The 27613-nt window shown below is 42.3% G+C and overlaps 1 protein-coding gene across 4 annotated transcripts in view; it reads right to left on the bottom strand.

The window, feature by feature from the left end:
* The window catches only part of MRPL55 (mitochondrial ribosomal protein L55), a 106810-nt gene that overhangs the window by 57272 nt on the left and 21925 nt on the right, over positions 1 to 27613 (bottom strand). For all 4 annotated transcript variants that reach the window (XM_078665329.1, XM_078665328.1, XM_078665326.1 and 1 more), the window contains one exon: positions 1560 to 1736. In XM_078665329.1, the coding sequence (XP_078521455.1) occupies positions 1560 to 1606 (47 nt within the window). In that variant the 5' untranslated portion in view covers positions 1607 to 1736. The remainder of the gene's footprint in view (positions 1 to 1559; positions 1737 to 27613) is intronic.

Here is a 27613-nt window from a genome sequence, read left to right as displayed (position 1 = left end):
TGGGTGATGGAGTTCGTCTTGCTCCATCCTGATCACTGCTTAAACCATAACAGGCACACTTTGCCAAAAGAGAAGGACAGAGTGTCATGTCAGCAGCCTCCCAAGAATGTGTCCAATGCCTTGTGCTAACTTGGAGGATACAAAGAGGATCACTGAAGGCCAAATAATTGCTGGCATTGTGGTCGGCTCTTCACTTGATTGGGATAGGTATTTTTGCGCTCCCCCGTTGATGCGAGCAGTAGCAATCTGCAAGGAATTCCCAAATCACAATTGAGGACATCGGGCCATAGCATACACACTCTGGAGTGAGGACCTCACACTCGATAAATTGCTGCACTGTTACCGGTTAACTCCCACAGTTTTGAACATAGACTCACCAGACACCAGGACTCTTTTGCCTTTAGAAACAACTACTTTGGGGGTTGCCAGTGACTGGGGCACTGAAAAACTAACATACGTGCCACTGCCGCAGAAGTCTGCTTACAATATTCACATTCTTCCAAGTGCAATATATTTTAGCTAGAGCTCCTATAGTACTTGGTATGTGCTCCTAGGCATATATATTCCTTTGGTTCGCATTGTATTTTGGTTTAATAAAATACTTCTCTTTTTCATAAAAGATGAATACTGGCTTCTTTTTTTTAAACAAATGTTATTGGATTTTCTGAAGGAAACAAAGCGAGAAACTAAAGAAAAACACACAGAACGCGGCATCTAAGTACAATCCGATCCCAGAGTTAGGAATACCAGATACATTGTTATAAAGTATGGAAATCCTTTTCCATATAAAGGAAGACATCATGAAATACTGTGGTAGAAAAAACCTGGTCCGGCGCTGCCAATGGGTAAGGCAACAGTGCAGTAATGGTATAATGTGCATATCTATTGCAGCAGTATATCAACAACCCCCCCCATACACACCAACCAACGGGTGCGCTCCCAGTAGTCGACAGTAACAAAAGAGAAAAGAGGGAGAATCCCTATCTGGCCTATATCGCGCGACAATGGTAGCTGGCATGGAGTGTAAACTCTAGTGTTCAAGGTCTGGGAGATGGGCAGGTGTTCAGGTATTATTGTCTCCTCGCAGTCCTAGTAGCGTAGTTCACCCGGGACGTAGTTCTGCATGTGGCACGGGACAGCATTAACGCCCAGGCGTGTCTCCCTGTGGGTCATGTATGTGCAGGCGGAATGAGTCTGCATCTAGCGCTTTGAAAGTCTCCAGCAGCAGATCCAAGAACATAGCAATGAGCCCCTTTTGCAGTATGTGGCATTTCTCTCTGCGTAGCGCCCCACTTTCAGCAATGCCCCACTTGGCATTTAGTTTGCCGTACCATTGTAAATCAGGGCCCGGAACACCATTGGTAAAAGTGATCAACCATCAGGTTGTGGGCCAGTAACTTCTGTTTGCCCAGTAGCCCCTCCGCCAAAAAAGTTCTGACCCCTACAATTCCTGACTGAATGCTATATAAATATCTATAACATATACTGAAAGCATTACGATTTATCATGATTTTACCATTTTTCTAAAGGAATTCAAACAATTTAATTTGAAACATTACCCGAATGTTCGACTCAATGTCACCAATCCACTCCTTGTGGTGGCCATTAGAACTGTAGAAGATCTTCAAAGCGTGGATTTTCAGATCGCCAATGGAATGTCCACAATAGTACAGTGACTGATGTTCCACTGCTTTCGGACAGGAAATATTTCAGCTTCACTTGCTACAGTCAACGAGCTGTGAAAAACCAAGACAAGAATGTAGGTTAGTCAGTCTGTATTCAGTGTGGACATTAACTCTTTTGGGGTTTTGCTGAGGAAGGCGAAATCATTCAAAACAAACTTTGTATATTTTCATTATAACATGTGAAAACGATTTGAACCAAATCTAGTTGGGCGTTTTGGATATCATTTCGGTAAATAATGGATTCTGTCAAGACAGGTGTCAATTTTATTGACAAAGGGGCAACAATGATAGCCTGATTGAAAATCTAGCAAGGCGCAATTAATCAGTAGGCTGATTGGGCAACAAATTTTGCAGCCTAGTTCTAACACTTGTTTTGAGGGGGCTCATAGACCAAAACACGCGATTGCACCATTTGCCTAATTGTAGCATGTGGATTTGAAAATCACCCACATTTGTTCTTGATTTCATTATATAGTAAACCAGATAACATGAACATTTTTAGTTTCTCATCAAATCTAGTCCCACAAATGCAAGAAACAGAATACAGATTTATAAACAATAATTTGAGGAAGGGAAAGCAACATACTACTGCAGCAACCTAAAAACAAGGATTGGCATAGCCAATTGGTCTCGCCTTTGGGACCTAATAAGTATTTAATTATGCAGCACAATATCCTTGGGGCAACATCAACTGTTGCATAGCTAAACACTTATAAGGTTGAAGCATTTGAAGATAGTTGAACTTGGAGCTCAACTGTGGCACTCACGTATGGTAACTTTTAAAAATACTCGCTTTGTAGTGAATTTGATGTGTCCAGTATTATTGGGTGGTGACAAACTGCAAAGACGGAAATAATGGCCCTGTGTGTTTTACCATGGTTTATAAGAACCAGCATTTATAATTTGCAAAACAAACAACTTCGTACCCAGCACTGATGTGTAAAACAATAAATCGATATACCATTAACAGTGCTATATACTCGCCCTTTTCCACATAAAGGTACGGCTTAATATAGCAAGGATATTGCCAGCTAATTTTAATTGCATGTACCTATCAAATGGAAACGGATGGAGTAATGCACACATGATATGTGAAGAAAAAAAGAAAGGCAGAGGAGATGTCACACAACAGAAAGAGTACAGTGGGCACATATTTTCCCTTGCTGCAGAAATTCCCGGGCCGAGTGTGCCAGGAATGGTTCCGTCGCGCCTACCTGGATAATGAACTACAACTCCCATAATTCCCTATTGAGTGGGAGGTACTTAAGGGGGATAGGTGAGGGGGCGGATGCGCGTAATTTTGTTCTGTTCCGGTGTGCTGAGTTGTAGTGGCTTTCTTCTTAAGCCCTGCGGTGTTCCTTGGAGCTTTCCGGACGGAGAAGGTATTCTGCAACCAACTAGTTTGGTAAGACGCTGTATAGTGCGAAGCACTGTGTGTCCGCTGGGCCACGCGTTGCCGTACAGTTCCTTCGTCTTTTGTTAGTGCGGAGCGAGGTGTGTCGGCCGACCACTCGCTGCCGTACACATTTCCTTTTGACATAAGAGCGGAGCGCTGTGTGTCCGCTGGGCCATACGCTGCCGTGTCTTCCTTGGTTGTTTCCCTTCATCTTTTTCAGCGGAGTGCAGTGTGTCCACTGGGCCACGCGCTGCCGTTTATTCCTTCGTGTTCATTTGGATATTTAGCAAAGAGCCTTCTTGGATGCTCGTACTCTCTTGGCTAGTTTGGGAGTGGATACTCTCACCTGTAACTTTGAGGGGCAGCGGAGCATTGTAGTGACAGAAAACTACATGTTACCGTGCACCTACATTACAATGGATATTAAATCAGAGAGGGTGGTGAGACTTCCCACTCTCCACTGTTTCATATGTTCAGTCTCCTTTTCTTGGGTCTGTGGTTCTTGCTTATTCCTCTTATCATGTATATCTTTGGAACACTGTGAGAAATCCCGTTGCAGAATTCCCGTTTACCATTTCATCAAAGAGTTATGGGAGTTCAACTGCCTTCATAAACACTGCTCCTTAGTAGTAGTTTATTCTTCAGACATACTTCTTTGAATTAATGTTGAGTGCCTTCTGGTATGTGAAGACATATTGCACCTAGGAAATGGTTAAGAATGATTGAAAGGTTGCACTATATTTACCTGTATGCCTTCTGTGTTTGCAGATTTAGTTCTGATGACAAGAACTATATTGGATTCTCTGGTGTTTAAGAGTTCTCTAAGACACACTACAAGTATAGCTGTTTCTAGTGAGACCATATGAGAGTAGATATATATGTATGCCGTATCTATAACATTGTGTTTTGTGTTTGTATTGTTTCAGATCCTTTTCCTTGCTGTTCCCTACCCGTTCCTTTTTCCCTCGCCTGATGGTTCGAACACCCTGTGTTTATACTTCAGGGTGTTGGTAACATCTGGAGGTGGACCCCTATTAGCAACGACTGGATCCTGCGGAGCATATCTGACAGAGTGTTTACAGAAGCATTTTGCAGAGTATGTGAAACGCCGGCGCCTCGGCCCTGAGACGGCAGCTCTCAGTCTGGGCGCGAGCCGCAGGGTTGACCAGCGTCACTCAGCGTAAACTCTGCGTGAACCCAGGATTAGACAGGGGGCTTAGCTGACGAGCAGTTTGTTATTAGCTGCCTTTTCAACAGCCCTTTCAGACGGAGTAAAAATTGATTGCTTTCAATCTAATTGCCCCCGAGGAGAACAGCCGAACACCTCAATGAGCCGAAAGAGTGAAGTTTGAAGGTGAGCAGACACAGTAAGCACTCAGGGAGCACAGGAGACGAAAGTGTAGCAAAATGTTGGAGTATGTCTATAAAAGCACAACTTTTTAAGGAGGCAGGCAGCCGGTGAAAAGCAGAACTACTCAATATCTAAGTAGCCAGTCCTGCATTGTCACTAAAATAAAATTCCAAAATTAAACTAGCACTGAAACACAAGCGCCGTGGCCGCGAAAGAACATATGATGCCTGCGCCAGTGACGCTCGGTGAACAAGTGGGAGGAGTGGGGGGGGGGGGGGAGTGCGAGAGCACACACAGCGTTTCCCTTTGCGGGAGCGTGCAGGGGCACCACCTGTTAATTACAAACAGATGTCGCCAAAGCTCGCTCCCGCAAGTTAATAGGCAAACGTGCACGCGTTGCCATTGAAAGCAATGCAAAGCGTGTACGTTTTTGTCTGAAAAAGCGAATTGATTCCTAAAGGTCTCCTCCTATGTAGTGCATGCGCACTGCGTAGGCGAGACCTAACGAAATACTGAGTCTGAACCGAGGGAGAGATACTATAATTAGATAAGCAGTTCCGTGATCGGGGCATATTAATATGAATATGGCGTTTCATAGTGGGGTTGGGGTAAACTATACTAGGTTTATCAATTACCATACTGTGATCAGAGTTTAGGAAATGGTCGTAAAAATAAGTGTGGTCCTGGAGCAACTATACTAATAAACCTACATTCATGCATGTATTATTACAGTTCAAAAATGAAATTCCATAGTATTATAAAACTACAGTACAGAGAGAGATCTGCTACCATATTGCCGTAACTAATTCTGGTTAAATACTATTAATTTTGACACTACACATGAAAAATATCAGGGCTTAATAAACCACACTTGGAGATACAGAGCGAGTAATGTGCAGTTTATCACCCGAGTAAACGACTGGAGTCACATCATCACAGTGAAGACTTTACCTTTCATGGCCTCTCCCCACACTCAACAATTGTGGTGCCTTATATCTAAATATATACTATATTTTACACTAGCCGGATAATTACCATGCTGCAGTTAGTATGCATTGGACCCAAATGATACCATGTTGTGGATCGAGCATATATTATGATGATCTAAAGAGGTCATGCTGAATTATTTTGCAGCAAATTGCAGCTACTATTTTCTCAGTAATTGTTTTACTTTGAGCAGATCTGCCTCATGCTCCCTTGGTCTTTTTTTTATTAAGATGGTTGCGATGGAAAACCACGCACCCAGTCAATACTTTAAAACTGCAGGGTAACTGCACAAGCCTCACTGTTCTTGCTGGGTAAATATATAACATTTCAATACCGGACCTTTTTTCTTAGTTCAGCACAAGAAAGGCTATGTTATGTTTTTCCCATCAATCTATAGCACGGGAAGCTTTTGCAGCTCGTCATTGACTTTTCAGCAAAACAAGATAATACCCGCTTTATGCAGTGCTGAGTATTTTACACTAGGATATAACATACCATGCGGATTGTGGTCCATTACAATGCACTTCTATTGTGCCCTGCATTAATTCGACAGGATATATTATGGTACATGCTGTACAGTACCAGAACCCCTCTGCTGTGTGATTTGCAGCATGAGGGAATACAAAAAAAAATCAGTCTACCAGTCTGTCATCAGGGCCGCTCAGTGGAATATATCTATATAAACAACAAAAACAGTAATTCAGAATCAATTATATGTGCACAGAGCAGAAGGAGTAGCACTTGCTTTTAAAAGAACCCTCACTCGCCAACCTAGTTGAGGAGGATGTCATTGTAGTTTTAATGTTACCTTACTTTTTCAACATTTAATATCTTTAGGTCAAGTAAAGGTAATTTTAACTAGCACTACTTCACTCTGCACCTCACGAAAACCACCCGCTCCGCTGTAAACAGGCGTCATAGCACACCCGAGTGATATTTGGCTGCTCGGGTGGGAACCCTATGATGAAGCATGTCACCAACTAGGTTGGTGAGGGAGGGTTAGTTTAAAAGCAAGTGCTACTCCTTCTGCTCTGTACACATATAATTGATTTCGGAATTCTGGGGAATTGTTAGCAGACCTTTGTTTGCTACAGATACAGGCAGTGTCATAGCATCCCTTATTACAGAGGAAGAATGGGTGGCCCATTTCCAGTCGAGGTTTATGGGGTGTATGGCCCCTCTTGGCAGCCACTGTGGGAAACCAAAACCGATAGTTTGGTCTTTGAGCAGACAGAGGTGGAGGCGGGGATCGCTGGTCTCTTGTGTAACAAGGCTCCGGGCCCGGATGGAATCCCGTCGGACCTCTATAAATCAGACCCTCCATTTTGGTCACCGACCCTTGTAGCTGTGCTTAACACGGCAGCCAGGGAAGGCTGCCCTGAATCTTGGACTATTTCCACCATCGTGTCAGTACTTAAAAAGGGTTATTGCAACAGCATGTTTTGTTATCGACCAATCTCCCTCATCGACTCAATAGTAAAGGTGGTGGGAGGTGTGCTTTTACAAAGATTACCCTCTTGGGCTGAGGAGCATAACATCATCTCCAACATCCAATTTGGGTTTCGCCCGGGGCGGTCGACCGTGGCCCAATGGTTAAACCTCTACCTGATTCTTGCAAGTACACGCTGGCCCGTCCAGGCACTATCTACATGGCCTTTATGGACCTTTTGTCCGCGTTTGACTGTGTTAACCGGGCCAAACTGTGGCAGCCAATGAGGGCCATGGGGTTGGAGGCCAACATCGTGAACTTCTTAATGGATCTGCATAGAGAAACAAAGGCGAATTTCATATTTGCCACAGGATCTTCGGGTTTCCAGGGATTTTAAAATTAGAAGGGGGGTGTGCCATGACTGCATTCTGGCCCGCTTCCTGTCAATCTTTATATAAATGACCTAGAAGGAGCCTTGGTTGCAACGGGGGCTGATTATCCGCATGCAGGGCGACGGGGTCTCCCGGTCCTACTATATGCAGATGACGCGGTCCTCATAGCCAGAACAGCCAGAGGACTACAATCCTTATTGGATTCTTTTGTGACCTTTATGGGGACCCGAGACCTGGCTATCAACAACGCCAAATCTTTTATAATGCAGGTAGGGGCTCGGCCCACGAAAAAGTATTCTTTCGTGGTGGGCACCGAGAGGGTCCCCCTGATGACAGCGTTTCAATACCTGGGGGTCCTGTTGGACAGCCAATTAAAGTGGGGACTCCTCCTACAGAAGAAAAAAGCGGAGTTTAAACGAATAACCGCAGCTATTTTCAACTTTGCTGCCAAGATGGGCAGGCACCCAATTGCAGCTATGCTGAAAATCTATCAGGCCAAAGGGGTAGCATCTGCCTGCTATGGCAGCGAGATTTGGGGCTACACCACCACAGACGCATTGCAGGTGGTTGAGAATAACTTCTTAAAACGCCTGCTGGATGTGCCAAAAAGTTTATCCAACTTGGGAGTCCATGAGGAATTGGGGGTTCCATGCTTATGCGATATATTAGCACTGCGTCCTCTGGTGTTTTGGCTCAAGTGCTGGCTAAACAAGGAACTAGAGCTCACTCAGATTATAACGGACTGTATGAGCCTTGACCATATGCTCGAATCCCATGGTTGAAATACTGTGGTAGTTGTCTTGCCGAGTTGGGCCGCCCTGATCTCTTTTTAAAACCTTCTGTTGTAGTAAAAAAGGACGTGGAACTGGTTAAGAAAGCTTTCAGTTGTATCAGGAAGTTAGAAAGGATGAGCTGGAACTAAGAAATTCAAGTGTCCGCAAATTCCTGACCCTTAAAACTGATCCATCAACTGAGCCATAGCTTTGGGAACACGGACTACTTATGAGCGTTTTTTATTGTCTAGGTTCTGCTTTGATCTTTTTCATCTGTTACTTGCTGTTCCTAAAGGGTGTAGCAGAGGACAGGTTTTAGCACCCTGTGGCTGCGATCAAGTATCTCAACATGACCTGCAAAACTTTATGTTCATCTGCAAATTTTATGATATACCACGAACACACTTTTTGCTTCCCCTTTTAAAGAGGTTGAATTTTAACCAGGTCCGCCCAGCTCTTGTTTTTGCAGATGCTAAAACCAGATTGTATTTTCTTCATCGTGGGATATCTGAAAGCAGTAGTGAGAACAAGGGCTTGTCTTGAATCTTAGTCATATTAGAGGGTGAAGGCATAAAATCATGGACTACGTGTTTTGTACTGCACATTAATTAATGATAAGAATTGTGAAACTCTCCTTTTAATTTTATGTATTTATTTGTTTTTATCTACTGTTATAAATTGTAAAAAAAATGTAAGTACCAGTTCTTAATGAGGTGCAGACAGGTTGTAACTTTTATGGTTTTTATCGAAAAACCGAATAAGGTTGTTTATGATTGATTGATTGATTCGGAATTGCTCTTTCTGTTGTTTATATATATTTATTACAAGAGGACCAGGAGTGGTTCCGTTTAAAACCATTTCTCTCTTGGTGTTGAACCACAGTGGAATATATCATCAGCAGGAAGCGTGCCAAGGTGTTCCTACGAGCGCCTACTGGCATGGACCAACCTACCTGCCAACTCCCGCAAAGCCCAAACAGCACCCACTGACACACAAAGACCCACCCAAGTAAGAGGATAAGTTACTCCCAAGCTGGCATTACCATACATTAAAAGGATTTAAACCTTTTATTTCCAGTGTATTTTATATTTTTGTACGGTGCAAGGTTATTAGGCGATTCAGCATGTGAACTAAGAATAAGTACCTGAACTATTATAGTATTTTGTTAGCGATGAGAAATCTTTACTTACAGCCATGAATGGAAGTGCACTGGTTCGTTGGTGGTTATCTATATAACTCACTGATAACTGGAGATACAGAATGAGATTTTTGTAATTTTACCCTCATCTTTTGCTGTCTGTGTCAGTGCAGCTAACAATTCTCAAATTTTCAAGAACCGGGTTGTTGCTCCTACAGATGTAGCACTCCCTGGCTCACAAGTCGTAATTGCAGATGTGACCACCCATTTCCTGTTGGAACATTACGAATTATTTTATTCTGCCTGTATCAGTTGAGAAGAACGGTATCGCTTTTGCAGCCTCGCTCTGTGTTCTTAATTGTATGTGCCCCTAGAACATTTTTATCTCCTGAAAATGTGTTATGATTCATGTATCTTCATAGTCTCCAAACCACCTGCATTACTTAAATTCACCATTTCTCACCTCGAGTTAATATTATTTTTTCTCTAGGTTACTAAAAACTCCAGCTTAATGTATCTTACGACACAGACCAAGGAGTATTTACCAGAATTAAATTATTTTTTATATTTTAGACTGGTGGAGGCCTTTTTGACAGCAACTAGGATGTCCTCCTTCTCAGGGAAGAGGCTGAGACTGGAGAAGTCAAAACCCTCAGAAACGTGACATTCAAGTAGAGCTAGAGGAGAGAGAAATGAAGGATTCTTCCATTTATCCATTGACCGGAGATGCACACCCGTGGGGAGAGGTAGATGACTACCTTGAAATTGCTTCCATGACTCCTCGCTAGGAACAAAGGCATGTTGGACTTCTCAGTACGAGCTAGTAGCAGTAAATGTGGCACACCGATCCTGCTCTGCACAGATTTGCATTTCTGCCTCCAGACAGAGTGAAGCACCATCCATCGGAGTAGGAGTCTCTTGAGCACAATAGTTGGGACTCAAAAAATAATTGGCTGCAGCATAAGCTACCTCAGTAAAAGGATAAATAACTTAGACAATGAGAAAGCAAAATATCATTGTCCTTAAAACAAAGTGTGTTTTAGCTTGTTTAGGAAGTCTACGAGAACAACAGAAGCAGATCTGAACCATACCAAAGGACACAAAGGAAACTGGCAAGATTCGGCCTGAGAGGGAGGGTTGTGGTTGAATAGAGAATGAACACATGCATGGTTTCACATGTTGAAAGATGTAAATTAACAACAAAAATGTTTTACAGGCCTAGGCAAGGCACAATCCAAATTGGGTCTAATTGCCTTCTTTCAGGCACCGTAGAAATGAAACCATCTAAGAAGATAGGGTAATGTATGCATTACGTTCTTTCTGCGTTTTATTATTTTAGGCTAAAGATTGCCACCAATGTTAAAGTGGGTGTCCTAAAGTTAAAGCATTACCAATATTCAACTTTAAATTAAGAATCGAGACATACATAGGCCATTGCACATAGGCCATCCTTTTTGAATGAGAAAGAATTCCATAGCTCAGAGGCTACTGCCTACTGGAGATGAGTGTCTGAAAAGTTTCAGCGCTCAGTCCATCATCTCCTTGAGTTCGTTACCATCTACTGCAGCCAGCTCTCAGTTCTACTCCTACACTCGGGAAGAAACTGGTAACGAGGTTATGTAAAGTGAGGCCTAAATCACATGAGGTATACTTAGAAGGACAACCTGCAACAAGCAGACCCACACTTTGCAAACATGACCCCTTGCTTCTAGGAGCAGTGTTGGGTGGGAGAGTCCCCGACTCTGTCCAGGACTCAAAAGAAAGAGCAGCTTCCAAGATGCAGTGTGCTATCCACAGTAGTGAGGCTGCACTGGTGTTTGGTTGATGTTGTGTAGGTGCTTTCTAGTGTAGATTGGTGTGTATAAAAAAAGGATGTTTTTAATTTCTACCTGCAAATGGGTTTTCATGTGCAAATTGCGCAAATGCATTTGGAAGCAAAGCAGGGTCTATTATTATAGGCTTTGGCAAAGGACACCAATCCACTTACTTGCACAATGGATTGATAAGGTCTTCTTCTCGTGTAGATGTTTTTCTGAAACAGGTATACAGATAGACATCTGAAAAATGTAACTTTGTTTCTTCTGGAATTGGATAGTTATTATATTATCAACTGCCAGCGAGATCATTGAGAAACATCTTGCCGTCATACACGTTCCCCCCACCATGCTTCGTACAGTGAAATGGGATTTCATTTTGATCCAAGCTAGACACATTTACAAATATTCCAACCCCTTGGTCTCACTAAATAAGGACTCTCTTCTAAAAGACCTACATTCCGCTCCATGCCCTCTGCTCCTCTGAACAATTTCCTCCATTCAATAATGAGTGGACGGCGGGGCAAGGGCCTCATCCCACATTTGTTCCCAAGGCTAATTAAACCCAAAGGAATACATTTGTTTTTTCTGAACTACTTTCTGCCCCAGGGCTTTTACTTAGCAAACAAAGAACAATCTTGTTATGTGTACACTATAAGTTTACAATAAGACCCAGCATTAATAAATAAACTATTCTAAATGGTTGATACCGACCAGGGCTGGACTGGCTACCGGGCAGGTTGGAATGCTGCCGAGCTGGGGGCTGATTTAGTTGATGGGGACCTGCGTGTACTAAACGAAATTTGTTTTGCTTTCATTATTTAAAAGCACACGCAGATCTCCATGAACGAAATCAGCCCCCAATGCAATTAAATCAACCCCCCCAGCTCGGCAGCATTCCAAACTGCCCGGTAGTCAGTCCGGCCATGATACCAACTGAAATACTTCCATCATTTTAAATGGATGATTTGTTGCACGTCCATTTCTATATTTTGCACGGACCAGATCCATTATCCTCTGTCTGATCACCTCCACCTAAGCTGAAGTGGCTCCAATGGCTGTCTTTAGGCTTGTGGTTGTTGGAAAATTATGCAGGACAGCTGTGAACGTTGCTTCGTATCCATTCTTCGGGAAATGTGCTCTTAAGGCTTCGCCCAAAGTGATGAACAGTTTAGCTAGGGGGCCTTTAATAACTAGTTTGCCTGGACATACACGATTCTGCTATCTCCTCAACAGGTCTCATCACCTTGGTATAGAATCAACACATAGATTGAGAATGGGAGGAAGCAGGGCAATGGAGTAGGATAAGATTATCTTTATAGTGAGTCACTTGTAGTCCATAGTCTTTTCATCCATTAACACTGTCCTGCCAAAAAACAACAGCAGGCTTTTTTTATGTCTTTCTTACACACAGCTTTAAGCGAACTGCGACCTCTTGTTGACCATACCAGAGCCTACGTGGACTTAAAGCCAGCCCATTGCTTGCCACGCGTTGGGTTTCTTGGCTCTCTAATTTGCTTGCTTCAAATTCAATAGTTTTCCTTGTTCTCGTTTGTCCCTTCCCTGGAGCATAGCTTCTTTACCATTACGACTTTAGCACCCATGTCCTCCAGCTTCACCCATCTACCTATTGGCAGTTCTATACGAAGATTATTCCGGTACTCATTCCAGCAAAAGGACCTACTTTAATTGCTATAGGAGCCCAGTCTCCTTTGTCCTCACTTCAGTGACTAGGTCTCCTCCCTCCTGCTTTAGGGTTGCCAGCAAAACACTGTCTGGGAAAACAAAATCACTTTCATCTTATGGACATGAACAGGGCAGAGGCTTTCAAAATGGAACCCCCAGGCCTCCATTACTCTGCTTCCCTTATTCGTACAATGCATTTACTAGACTGGCCACATACACACAACATACACATGGGATGTTAGTTGTAAGAATCATTCATACCAGCGGTTACTCCATTGTGGTATAGATACAACACAGAATGGGAATAAGTGATAAAAACAAGTGTAATATCTGACTGTGAATGGACGAGATCCTCTCAGCCAATGTCAAATAACTCATTTTACTGAGTTAGAAAATTACAAAAAAAATCTTTAATACGGAATAGTGAGTGACGATCATTAAATAATATCTTTTTTTCTGCAGCAACTCCTCCGGTGCAGTGTACAGACCCATCACCAAAGTTGGGATACTCCAAACTATGTTTAAAAGGGCTGTCCTACGGTTGGCATAAAGCAGGCTCATGTGGGGATTTGTGACATTACAAAGCATGCCTTTACCTCACATGCCTTTTTCACGCACCCTTTACCAAGCATGGCACGTATATTTAAGACAAGTAAAACCCCTTGAGAGCATGGACACCATTATTAAGAGAAATTGATTGAGATAGATAGGACACCGTCAGATGAGATCGAGACTCCATCACAAGAACAGCTCTCCACTGTAACCCAGAACAGAAATGGAATAGAGGCAAGCCAAAGCACACGTGGAGGTGAAAAGTGTAAAAGCAGCCCTTCCCAAATCCGCTACTGACGTCCCAAAAATGATAACTTACTATATCATGACAGGTCCCAGAGTTTTACAGATACACTAAAACCATTTAGATGGGTTTACCAATTTCTACACCCCATATATTTATCTTCCTAACCGTCTGTCCATGGGGAATGGGCTGCTACCAACCTTCAGGCTGCTTAACCACTCGTTGCACTAATCTATTTTTATTAAAGTGCACCTTGAACTTCTGTGCAAAAAAACATTTTGACAAAGTGAGTTACAGCTGCTGGTCGAGCAAACCATTACACACCGGGCCAGTCTGGCCAATACAGAAGTAACGGCAGGGTACCACCTACTTTAGGCCCGGACCAACAGTATCCTCTGTATATGGGCAAGGGATCCCGGTCACCGATTCGGGTCATCCCCTGATCAGGTCCTACTCGTCCATCAGCTTCGCACCTAGAAACCCTCCGCCACAAACTTGCATTTGCCATTCTTTCTCCTAAGGACGGAACCAATACTGCTCAAACCCTCACACTGACACTTCGACATGAATAAGATGACTACTAGCTGCTGGTGTAAATTATGTTTTAACACTCATATCTATGGTTTTACCATTAGTAAGCAAATTGCGTAATACTTCCTTTTACGAGAGATGTTTTTATCCTAATATATGTGCAATACAGTACTACTAAAGTTTTTAAGGTTATACTGTTGGTGTTATTATTGCAATGGTTTTAAGAAACTGCACAAATAAATAAATATATACTCACTCCCGGCAACTGCCTGTAATCCTTCCTACTAGTCAGCCAGGAAGATGGCACACACAAAGGTATGCAGATTTTGTCCAGCCACAATCGTTTATTCAATTGTTATATTTTTTCTTATATTCCAAAGTGCACATGTGTCAGAAAAACAGCCCTACGCTTTGTCCAGAGTGTCATTTTAAAGGGTAACAGCCCTCCTTCCCACCCCCTAATTAATATCAAATATACATTTCCAAGGAATTTGACAGCATTATTAATTAACCTTTCCTGAGCACATTTAACTATTTCAAAGAGGTTCTTTTGTCAGCTCATTATGACCTTCTAGGCATTAATAACTGCAAAGTACATACTTTTGTAAATCAACATACATACATGGGCATACACATTGCAACAAAACTAAATCCTGGTCACAATTCTTATTTTCCCATCTTATATATATATATATATATATATATATATATATATATATATATTCACTGAAAAAACCATAGGTTATAGACCATATATAGTTAGGAATTTGCATTTACAAAACCTTGAAAATTCACTGAAAAAACCATAGGTTAGAGACCATATATAGTTAGCTGGACATTTTATTGACATAAAACCAATGAAATTCCATATATAGTTAGTTGCACTAACTATATATCGCGCACCCGCAATCCACTGCTGATGATGTCACATATTACATCATTCATGACATGGTCAGTGACATCACTGATGACATCACTGATGACATCTCAAATGACATCACTGATGACATCATCTAGTGTCTGTGTGTTTTTGTAAAGTTTAAATATGTTTTACATATTGAAGAATGAGTGGATGTATGGAAGACTGAGTGTGTGTGTGGCTGGCTGGGAGGTGTGTGACTGTGCATATCAATGTGTACTTGTATCAGTGATTGTATAAGAGAGTAAGTATGTGTTAGTATATGTGTGAAAAGTATGGTGTTCTGTGTTTAACTGTATAGATGAGGAAATCGAAGTGTGATTGATTCTTCACAGGACTGACTAGGTGTATGAGTGCATATGATAGTGTTGTAATAATGAGTGACTGTATGTATGAGTGATTGTATGGGTGAATGAGTGAATGTGTGTGTAGACGTAGGAATCAGTGAGTGCGTATGTAGTAACTGGTATTGGTGTGTCATGATGTCATCAGTGATGTCATTTGAGATGTCATCAGTGATGTCATCAGTGATGTCACTGACCATGTCATGAATGATGTAATATGTGACATCATCAGCAGTGGATTGCGGGTGCGCGATATATAGTTAGTGCAACTAACTATATATGGAATTTCATTGGTTTTATGTCAATAAAATGTCCAGCTAACTATATATGGTCTCTAACCTATGGTTTTTTCAGTGAATTTTCAAGGTTTTGTAAATGCAAATTCCTAACTATATATGGTCTATAACCTATGGTTTTTTCAGTGAATTTCATTGGTTTTTTAAAAGCTAATATCTATAGCTGTAAAATATATTCTTTATTACGTGACGTATCACGTAGCCACGTGAGACGCCTCATGACGCGTCGCATAACCGTGACGTATCGGCTCTGCAGCGCAAACAAAACCCGTAACGTAAGCGTGCCGGAGCACGCTTACAGATATATATATTTTTTTTAACCTTAATTAGACAAAATCCACACGTGCACATATCTTGAGGCCTTGCAAAGGCACATCAAACAAACAGTCCCTACAATTTTGCCAAGTTTGCTGGAAATCTATTCCCTTAATTTTTTTTTTACTGTTTCTCTTGGTTTTCCCCTTGTTACGCTTACCGGGACCCTACCCGGTACGCGAACCGGACGCTCCAAAAACACAAGATGGCGGACTCCCGTTACGCTGCCGGTTAGCTGCCCGGTTCGCGTACCGGGAAGCGCCTCTACCGCAAAAAATCGCGGGGGACTTTAATATCCCCCTCATCAATCCTAGGGGGTCAGGAGGGGTTTACCTTGCCCCCTTTCCTTCATTTCCCCCTTCTTTTTTCACCACATCTTGTCTCTCGAACCTACCGAGAGACAAGATGGCGGCCGCTCCGGACTGTTTACAATGTTGACAGCTACGCTGCCGGTTAGCTGCCCGGTTAGCTGCCCGGTGAGCTGCCCGGTTCGCGTACCGGGACGCGCCTCTACGGCGTAAAATCGCAAAAAAAATTTTTTTGTTTTTTTTTGCCCCGCGGGGCACTTTAATATCCCTCTCATCAATCCTAGGGGGTCAGGAGTGGTCTACCTTGCCCCCTTTCCTTCATTTCCCCCTTCGTTTTTCACCACATCTTGTCTCTCGATCGTACCGAGAGACAAGATGGCGGCCGCTCCGGACTGTTTAGAATGTTGACAGACACCGGAGAGCCAATCAGCTTCGCTTCGCGAAGTTCCGTTACGCGTCAGGTACGCGAACCGGGGCGCTAACCGGAGCGCTGTCATAGATATATTTTTTTAAACGTTAATTTCTCAAAATCCACTGGAGCACATATATTGAGACATAGCAAAGGCACGTCGGGCAAACCATATCTACAATTTTGCCAAGTTTCATGTAAATCTATTCAGCCGTTCGAGCTAAAAGTGAGTCCAACCGCCCTATGGAAAAATGAATGGGAAAAACGCGTTTTGGGACCCCCCTTTTTTCTCGGCCCCCCCTTGACGAAACCCCCCCAAATTTTCAGGGGCTGCTCAGAAACAAAATGTGCCATTTTCCTGACATTTTCTGCCAATTCCGTCCACAAACGCCAAAGTTATTAGACATAGAATTTTTAGAAATCCCATTGAGAAAAAATCCTAAATATATATACCCACTGGCTATCGCCAGTAGGTAATATACATATATAAACATATATAATCTGCATATCTATATAAATATAAATGCATGCATACATATACATATATGCATACATATGCATGTTATTTACATGAAAGTTTTAAAAACACTAATAAAAGCAAAGCTAAAAAGCCACCTCATTACAAACAGAATGGCTTTAACTTAAAACGAGGGCGAGATCTATTGCATTTTCAATGCTTGTTTACTTTGGTTCTATCAAGAAGGCATTCAGATGTGTTACACATTTGCCATAAATTCTGAATGTTAGCACTCTAGTTGCTCATTAGATCACTGTAGTAAAGCTAGTGCTCACCAGGGAAGTCTGCTGCTAATCATGGTTTGCAGCCATTTTCCCGCATTTTTTATCCCGCAGACTTTCAGTCCGCATACCATTATCCCGCAAGGTCATTGACCTCACATAACATTATCCCGCATTTTTTCAAAACGCATGTGCATTTATCGCGCATGCCTTTACAAAGAATTACGTTTTAAAGGCATGTATGGTAAATGCATTTGCGTTGTGAAAACCACGATGACGAGAGAGGTAAGTGGGTTTGTGTTAATTTTTTCGTGGGTTAGTGATTGTGTAGTGTAGTGTAGTGTAGTGTAGTGTTGTGTTAGTGTAGAGTTGTGGTGGTTGTTTAGTGTAGGGTCATGCTGGGGGTAGTGTTTTAGGGTTGTGTTGTAGTGTTTGCGTAGTGTAGGGTCATGCTGGGGGTAGTGTTTTAGGGTTTAGGGTAGTGTTGTAGTGTTTGCGTAGTGTAGGGTCATGCTGGGGGTAGTGGTTTAGGGTTGTGTTGTAGTGTTTGCGTAGTGTAGGGTCATGCTGGGGCTAGTGTTTTAGGGTTTAGGGTAGTGTTGTAGTGTTTGCGTAGTGTAGGGTCATGCTGGGCGTAGTGTTTTAGGGTTTAGGATAGTGTTGTAGTGTAGGGTCATGCTGGGGTAGTGTTTTAGGGTTTTGGGTAGTGTTGTAGTGTTTGCGTAGTGTAGGGTCATGCTGGGGTGTAGTATTTTAGGGTTTAGGGTAGTGTTGTAGTGTTTGCGTAGTGTAGGGTCATGCTGGGGGTAGTGTTTTAGGGTTTTGGGTAGTGTTGTAGTGTTTGCGTAGTGTAGGGTCATGCTGGGGGTAGTGTTTTAGGGTTTTGGGTAGTGTTGTAGTGTTTGCGTAGTGTAGGGTCATGCTGGGGTGTAGTGTTTTAGGGTTTTGGGTAGTGTTGTAGTGTTTGCGTAGTGTAGGGTCATGCTGGGGGTAGTGTTTTAGGGTTTTGGGTAGTGTTGTAGTGTTTGCGTAGTGTAGGGTCATGCTGGGGGTAGTGTTTTAGGGTTTTGGGTAGTGTTGTAGTGTTTGCGTAGTGTAGGGTCATGCTGGGGGTAGTGTTTTAGGGTTTTGGGTAGTGTTGTAGTGTTTGCGTAGTGTAGGGTCATGCTGGGGGTAGTGTTTTAGGGTTTAGGGTAGTGTTGTAGTGTTTGCGTAGTGTAGGGTCATGCTGGGGGTAGTGTTTTAGGGTTTAGGGTAGTGTTGTAGTGTTTGCGTAGTGTAGGGTCATGCTGCGGGTAGTGTTTTAGGGTTTAGGGTAGTGTTGTAGTGTTTGCGTAGTGTAGGGTCATGCTGGGGGTAGTGTTTTAGGGTTTAGGGTAGTGTTGTAGTGTTTGCGTAGTGTAGGGTCATGCTGGGGTGTAGTGTTTTAGGGTTTTGGGTAGTGTTGTAGTATTTGCGTAGTGTAGGGTCATGCTGGGGGTAGTGTTTTAGGGTTTAGGGTAGTGTTGTAGTGTTTGCGTAGTGTAGGGTCATGCTGGGGGTAGTGTTTTAGGGTTTAGGGTTGTGTTGTAGTGTTTGCGTAGTGTAGGGTCATGCTGGGGGTAGTGTTTTAGGGTTGTGTTGTAGTGTTTGTGTAGTGTAGGGTCATGCTGGGGGTAGTGTTTTAGGGTTTAGGGTAGTGTTGTAGTGTTTGCGTAGTGTAGGGTCATGCTGGGGCTAGTGTTTTAGGGTTTAGGGTAGTGTTGTAGTGTTTGCGTAGTGTAGGGTCATGCTGGGCGTAGTGTTTTAGGGTTTAGGATAGTGTTGTAGTGTAGGGTCATGCTGGGGGTAGTGTTTTAGGGTTTTGGGTAGTGTTGTAGTGTTTGCGTAGTGTAGGGTCATGCTGGGGGTAGTGTTTTAGGGTTTAGGGTAGTGTTGTAGTGTTTGTGTAGTGTAGGGTCATGCTGGGGGTAGTGTTTTAGGGTTTAGGGTAGTGTTGTACTGTTTGTGTAGTGTAGGGTCATGCTGGGGGTAGTGTATTAGGGTTTAGGGTAGTTTAGTTGTTTAGTGTATGCTAAAGGCATATTCGTTCTAAAAGTTTTCGTTATTTTAATTTGCGGCCTAATAGTACATGCGGGATTTTTTTTGCGGACTGATGGTATGCGGGATTTCGTCATATATTCGCTAATCATACTTTCTATGGCAAAATGAACCCCCTCATTTTGTTCCTTTTTAAATTAAATGTTTTAAGAGTTACCACTTTATTCCAATCAAGATGGCTTCAGGTGTGCCATACCTTTGTAATAAGTAGGACTGTTAGCACTCTAGTTGTTCTTTAGAACACTCTGGGACATTCTGTAATTGGGCTATAGTTGGGCTACATCTGGCTGATATTTGGGCTACATTTGTTTTTTTTTGTCTCTGGTGGCCATCTTTGGGCTACATTGGGCTACATTGGGCTACATTTGGGCTCCAACATATATATAGCCCAATGTAGCCCAATATATATTTTTCAAAGTTAATTTTCGTAAAAACCACTGGAGCCTATATCTTGAGACATAGCAAAGGCACATCGGGCTACCAGTCCCTACAATTTTGCCAAGTTTGGTGTAAATCCATTCAGCCGTTCAGGCTAAAAGTGAGGCCAACCGCCCTACGGAAAATTGCATGGGAAAAACACGTTTTGGGACCCCCCTTTTTTCTCGGCCCCCCCTTGACGAAACCCCCCCAAATTTTCAGGGGCTGCTCAGAAACAAAATGTTCCATTTTCCTGAAAATTTCAGCCAATTCTGTCCTCAAACGCCAAAGTTATTCGACATAGAAATTTCAAAAATCCCATAGGAAAAAAATCCTAACTATATATACCTACTGGCTATCGCCAGTAGGTAATATATATATATATATATATACACGTCCTCGTACTTCACCAGTACCTCGCACTCCACACAGACAATAACGCTCAGTACTCCGTCTGTCTCGTCAACATGGTTTTTTAATGCGATTAAACCATAAGCCAAAATTACGAAAACCCTATATCTATATATATACACAGATACAATTATTCTGGTACTTGTCCATTTACGGAAAAGAGTGGTCCATCCTGAATAATATTTTGCCTCCCGAAGAAATTATTCGAAAACGGCATGGGAAATCCCTTCATCGTGTTAGAAAAAATGGCGGTTCACAGATGTCTGACAAACCTTGGATTATTTATTAAAAGATGCCGGAGGGTGGTCGGTGGCCAGTCAATCATGATTCTAAACGCTGAAAGAATGCTGAACAAGCAACATTATATATATATATAAGCTACATAAAAACAATACCCTTCCCCCGGGTCGTCCTATCGTAGCTTCCATAGATGGACTAACGGAAAACATATCTAAATTTGTGGACAATTACATCTTTCCACTAGTGTTGGAATTGAAGTCCTACATCAAAGATACCTAAGACTTTTTGAGTAAGGTGGACATGATGAAGTGGGAATCGGACTATCTATTTCTGGTGATGGATATCACCAGCCTCTATACCATTATTGAACATACTCATGGACTGGCCGCTATGGAACACTATCTAGGCAAAAGGCAAATACGCTTTGCACATCATAACATCATGTTAATAGAATTTGCACAATTTTGCCTGACACATAACATTTTTCTGTTTGAGGATAGGTTCTATAGACAGACCTCTGGTACGGCGATGGGCACCTGCTTCGCTCCCAGCTATGCGAATTTATTTGTTGGCTGGTGGGAGGAGCGGGTGCCCAGGAGCTGGAAGGACGGCCAGGAGAGCGGCAGATTGGTACCGCTACATTGATGACTTATTCATCGTGTGGCAGGGTACTAAAGACATGGCAGAGAATTACATCAGATCTCTTAATGATAACATCTACAACATACACCTATCTGGTACAATTAGCGGGGTGGCAGCCAACTATTTGGATCTACGGGTGTATGTTGAAAATAGCCATGTCCATACCTCTCTGTACCGCAAGGAAACAGCGGGTAACTCGATCCTCTGCGCTAAAAGTGGACATCCACCAAAACTCATCAAGAGTATCCCTTATGGGGAACTCTTGAGGATTAAGAGGAATAGCACCCAGGACCGGGAATTCGAGGCGGCCGCCTCGGACTGCCTGGCTCGTTTCCGCCTAAGGGGATATGATGAGCCACTCCTACTTAACACTCTCAAAAAAGTCAGGAAGATCTCTAGGCACGACTTGCTCAAAGTTAAACCCAAGGAATTGAAAATCTCTAAAAAAGATACTTTTAGAATGATAACACCTTATTCTACGGGTGCTGACAAACTTCGAGCAATGATGCAGAAAAACTGGCATATCTTATTAACCGATGAGGTATTGAAGGAAGATCTCCCACCACACCGATTAGTGACCTTTAGCAAGGCTAGGTCCTTGGGGGACATGTTGGTACATAGCCATTTGGAAATGCCAACTGCTGAAACTAATACTTTGAGGGCAATGAGTGGGTTTTTTCCATGTGGCAAATGTAAAGCTTGCGCCAACAGCCGCAGGGTGCTCTATTATGATATACCTGATGCAGGCAGGACTAACAAAATTCATAAATGTATCACGTGCAGCACTACCTATGCTGTGTACTGCCTAGTCTGCCCTTGTGGCTTATGTTACATCGGGAGCACCATTAACCAACTGAAATTGAGAGTGCTAGAACATCTAAGGGCAATTGATAAGGTAGACCCCTCGTATCCGGTGGCCCGACATTTTGCCGAGTGTCACAAGAAGGATAGAACCAAATTGAGATTCTTTGGGATAGACCATGTTCCACACTGCCCACGGGGTGGGGACAGACTTAGAAGGCTGCGACGCCTTGAATCAAGGTATATCATCGATCTGTCCACCAAGCATCCGAAAGGCATGAATAGCGGGGAGGAACTGGCAATACACTTAGATAAATAATGACTAACAGCTATAACATCTTTAAAAATCGAGTGTTTTGTTCTACTCTGCCTATACCCCGGCTAGATTATGTGGGATATGGATACACTACTATTTACAATCTATATCATTGCCCTTAACTGAGCTATAACCGTTTTCTTTTCTTTGCATTTCTACTGTATATATATTTCTTTGCCTTACATATGATCTTCCCATTATTAAGTATCACTACAGTTCACCTGATGATTCGATGTACTATCTGGTATTGATTAAGCACTATCACTATTTCCCTAGCTCTTTGATGAAATTTGAACATGAGTACGAAATGTTTCTTCTATTCGTTTATTGTCTTTCAGTTTCGTGTTTCTCCTTTTACAGTTTCATGAGCATGGTAACCTCCGCTTTATGATGGACATCTCATTATTTGTAGTTATGTATAATTTATCAAATCCGATGAATGATTCTGTACAAATGATATTATGATATGTGCTGAACACCCATATGCAGTTCATAATGCTATATTTATCATCTTTTGTGTTTGCTGGCTGGTGGTCAACTCCTTCATTAGGGACATTAGCCGATCCACGGCTTTATTGTTTTCAGACCCCTCTTTTCTTGTGAATACTCCGATTCACGGAGGTATCAAACATATTCCAAGATGGCGCCTATTATGGTGTCAGTAGGGATAGTCCCTTGTTGGTGTTGTTTACCATTGCTAGCACACTCGCATTTAAACCGGAACTGCATGGGACCGGTAAGAAACACCGAGGAAGGCCATTGCCGAAACGTTTGTTTGCTGAAATAAACACTGTATTCTGCTATCTGCCGGAGTGCTGTCTTCCTTTCCCTAGCGGGTGAGGATTGTGAGCGAGATATATATATATATATATATATATATATATATACACACACACACACGACAAAGACATGCGTGTGGTAAAGGTATCCTTGGGAAAGTATCTTTCACTCCTGCTGTAATGCATCTACCACTGGATCGTCATCATGCTTCAAAGACAAGACTAGGGGCCCCCATTATGGATTTCCATGTAAGAGGAGCATGTTTTGCATCTTCTAGTACATACGTTTAAGGGGCAATTCTTTCCGACACAACCAATATATTCAGGGAGCTTTCCTTCCACTAACTCAATGCAACAATTACTAATACTTATGCATACATATTTGTAGGGAATACTATTCACCTGTTTCACTTCTTCCATTAATTAAGTTCCCAGGCATTAAAGAAGCAAGCCTACCGCAGGCCTTGAAAAATATGAACATTTTACCATACCTGCAGGTCTTCTAACTTAAATATTCTAATCGACCTAACTGTAATGATCTTGACCCATAGACTGGTTACAAATTATGTGATCCTAGGCAAATATTTTAATTCACTGAACTGCCATTTTCTTCATTATCACATATGATAGCACCTTCAAATAGGTTAGTTCCGCATGTCTGCTGTACAAAAAAAACTCCTGTGTTTGATTTAATAGTTCAACTTTTGCTCCATGTATATAAAATACAAATCTAGATGCATGTAGGATAAACAAAGTCCCTGACTTGCCTCTTAGTTCATTAACAACATTGTTATCAGGGCGGGGGCAAGAATGTTTCTCAAATCGTGTTTAAAAACTACCACTTTTAATAAATATGTAACTAAAGCATATAGTGATAGCACACTTTAATTTGCAATGAACACATTTTCCATTGAAACATCCACAAAATTCCCATGTGACATGCGGTTTTACTGATAAAACTATATAGTGTATAAACAATGTTTGGAAATCGAACTTCTGCAAATTTTTGCCATTTGCTCATCACCAAGCAAAGTGTTCTGATGTGTTTAGCTCAGATTTAAATCTTTGTTTGAATTACACTTTTCAATTTCAAAAAGATGTGCTTTTGTAATTCCTGAAATATTTGTACTATTGATTTACAAGCTATTTAAATGTTACGTGTTAGAAAAAACTGACATCTTACAGCCTTTTGTTTCACAATGATTGTTAGACAGCTCACTTGACAAAAACCTCTATCAGTAGTAAGAGAAAGAAAACTAAACTCAATTTTCCAAGCAGCAATTAGTAAAAAAAGGCAAACGGACAGATTTCTTCAAATATTTGCCATTTGCACATCACCTAGTAAAGTGTCATGATTCGTTTTGCCCTTATTTAAATATTTGTTAGCCATACACTTCTGAATTTCAAAAGATTGTGCTTTCATAATTCCCAATATATTTTGAAATGTTGGTATCATTTAATTTCAAGCTATTTAAATGTGTTTTAGAAAAACAACTGACATCCTACAGCCTTCTGCTTCACGATTGTTAGAAAGCTCACTTTACAAATAGCAAGAGAGAAAAGTAAACACCATTTTCCAGGATAAGATAAGCAGCAATATGTAGAAAGAGAAACGGACAAATGACTTTACCTTTGTCCTTGAAGAGACAGCAAACGTGTCAAGATAAACAAGCATTTTCAATGCAATAGGTCTCGCATTAGGAAAGTTTGAGCTATTGGTATTGTAAATGACAATTTTTTTTATTTATGTGTTGGTTTTGAAAATAGCAAAATTAATAGCTTTGTCATTTACAATGCCAATACTTTTAACTTTCGCAAATGTGACACCTATAGCATTTGTAATGCAATATGTGTTGTATTTACGTGACTTAGATGTATTGATATTACAAACAATTGCTTTTAATTTTTTTAATAATTAATACTTAAATAAAAGTTATTGTAATTTATAATGCAATAGCTTAACCTTTTGTAAATAACTTTTGTGAAGATTATGTTCAGTATATTTTATTGTGACGAAAATCCAAGAACAGAAGTGAAATATTAATATCTTTTTGTGACCTTTGTAATACAGCTTGAAACATTGAGAGAACATATTTGAACCAGTTGTTGAATGGTTGCACAGATAGATGCTGTGGTGGCGCTGAGTGATGTTGTGGTGGCGACGAGGGATGCTGTGGCGTTCAGTGATGCTGTGGTAGCGCATAGTGATGTTGTGGTGCCCCTGAGTGATGCTGTGGTGGTGCTGAGTGATGCGATAGATAGATAGAGGGAGGGCGATGGATAGAGTGAGGGCGATGGATAGAGTGAGGGCGATGGATAGAGAGACGGCGATAGATAACAACAATTAAGCATATAGAAAGCATACGCAAATAATAGTAGCTGTTCCCACATAAATAACTAACTGCAAAATAAAGCGTTACTGTTTAAATAATAAAAATGGTGTAGTCATTATGGGCAAATTTGTAGCATAAGGCAAACGTTTCCGGGTTTGAAGTTTGCAGAAAGCTGGTTCTAGTCACAGCGCTAGACGTTAGCTCAAAATCAGTGTTTAGTATAGTGTACCGCACAAGTGACATTTTGTTGCTACTGTTAGTACCAAACATATAACCAAACTAACATTACATCTACAAAAAGCCATAACTATTGCCATTATAAACGTTTGTAAGCACACATATATGTGGTCAAAATAAACACATTACCCTAAAAGTAAATTAATAGTTACAGTGCTTTGTGTATATGCTAAATGTGGCTGGGCAAAAGACTAAAACAAAATACCAAACTAAAACAATGTGTAGCGCACCTCAAGTTAACAAATTATTTCCTATGCGTAGAAAAGCCTAAAGTGTCCCGTCTGAAAACATGGTTTTGGGGGGCCAAAAGCAGACTGAAAGTCTGTGATAGGGTGATGTTTTGGAGTGAAAATCTACACTTTAGAAAGGAAGCAAAGGGCAGGTTAATGAAGCAGAGAAAGACAGATTAGAATTTACTCGTAGGCAGCGTCTGTGGGATGCAAAACAAGCACAGCAGGCTGGTAGAGTTGTGTTCGCACCAAAGCACGCCGGAAACAATCAAATAAAAACATTTAATGTACTTTTACGTAATGTTTGTAGTATAATTTACATATCAACCATTTTCAGCGCTTGCCTGGTGCACGGGCTCTATCTACCTGTGGCTCGGCTCGGCTGCTCTCCCTGTTAAATCGTTGGCTCACCCAACTCCATGCGTGTGTAGTTTATCCAGATCAGGATTTTACTTTGATTTCTGGAACTTGTAGTCCTAATTTAAATAATGAGAGAAAAATAGTACACATTCTAGAATACAAAGGAGAAAAAAAACTTGGACTGGGTAAAGTACTGATGCTTGGACCTGGGATACGCGAGGGCTCAGCCACTGCAGTGACACCCCAGGCAAGAGCCAAACGCAGCCCGTGCCTTACAGATACTCAGAGAAGAGCGATCCATCTTTTAAAGCTGCATATTATCAGTATTCGTGAATTGGTAAGACGAGATGCGCCAGGTATGTGCGATCTGAGCAAAGCAAGCGACTCTCATGACTGTAAAGCCACCCTTCTGACACTTTTATTGCAGGCCTTCGAGTTTATTGCCGGGTGGAAATCAATCAATCAATCAATGCATTTCTAAAGCGCACTACATACCCTTGAGGGTCTCAAAGCATGGAGGGGGGCTGCTACTGATCGAAGAGCCAGGTCTTAAGGACTCTTCTGAAGTCGTAGGTTGGTAGGGAGTGTGTTCCATGTCTTGGTGGAGAGGTAGGAGAAGGATCGGCTGCCGGCGGTGGTTTTCCGGATACGAGGAACTGTGGTGAGGGAGAGGTTGGCAGAGCGGAGGCAGCGGGTGGGGGTGTAGAAGCTGAGTCGTCGTTGAGGTATGCTGGTCCGGCGTTGTGAAGGATTTTGTGTGCGTGGATGAGGAGTTTGAAGATGATCCTCTTGTTGACGGGGAGCCAATGCAGGCCTCTCAGGTGGGGTGTGATGTGGCTGCGTCGGGGGATGTTCAGGATCAGTCATGCCCAGGCGTTCTGTATTCGTTGTAGTCTTCTCAGGAGCTTAGTTGTTGTTCCTGAGTAGAGGGCGTTCCCTTAGTCAAGTCTGCTGGTGATGAGGGCCTGGTTGACGGTTTTTCTCGTGTCAGAGGGGATCCATTTGAAGATCCTGCAGTGTAGGAGATGATGTTGAGGTTATGTTGTCATGTGACGTCGGCAGGGGGTGCCATGTAGATATTGAACAGCGTCGGAGTGAGGGAGGATCCCTGTGGGACGCCGCAGATGATCTCGGTGGTTTTAGAGCGGAAGGATGGGAGGCGGACGCTCTGGGTTCTGCAGGAGAGGATGTGGTCCAGGCCAGGGCCTTCTCTTGGATTCCGGCGTCATGGAGGCGTGCTGATAGGATGCGGTGGCAGACCATGTCGAAGGCTGCTGATAGGTCCAGGAGGAGGAGGGCGGCTGTTTCTCCTTTGTCCATCAGGATCCTGATGTCGTCGGTGGCGGCAATGAGGGCGGTCTCGGTGCTGTGGTTGCTGCGGAAGCCGGATTGGAAAGGGTCCAGGATGTTGTTGTCTTCGAGGTAGTGGGTTAGCTGTTTGTTGACAATCTTCTCCGTGAC

Source organism: Lissotriton helveticus, chromosome 10 (assembly GCF_964261635.1).
Source record: "Lissotriton helveticus chromosome 10, aLisHel1.1, whole genome shotgun sequence".
Lineage (NCBI taxonomy): Eukaryota > Metazoa > Chordata > Amphibia > Caudata > Salamandridae > Lissotriton > Lissotriton helveticus.
The sequence above is the reverse complement of the archived record's forward strand: the minus strand, read 5'-3'. Positions and strand labels throughout refer to the sequence as shown.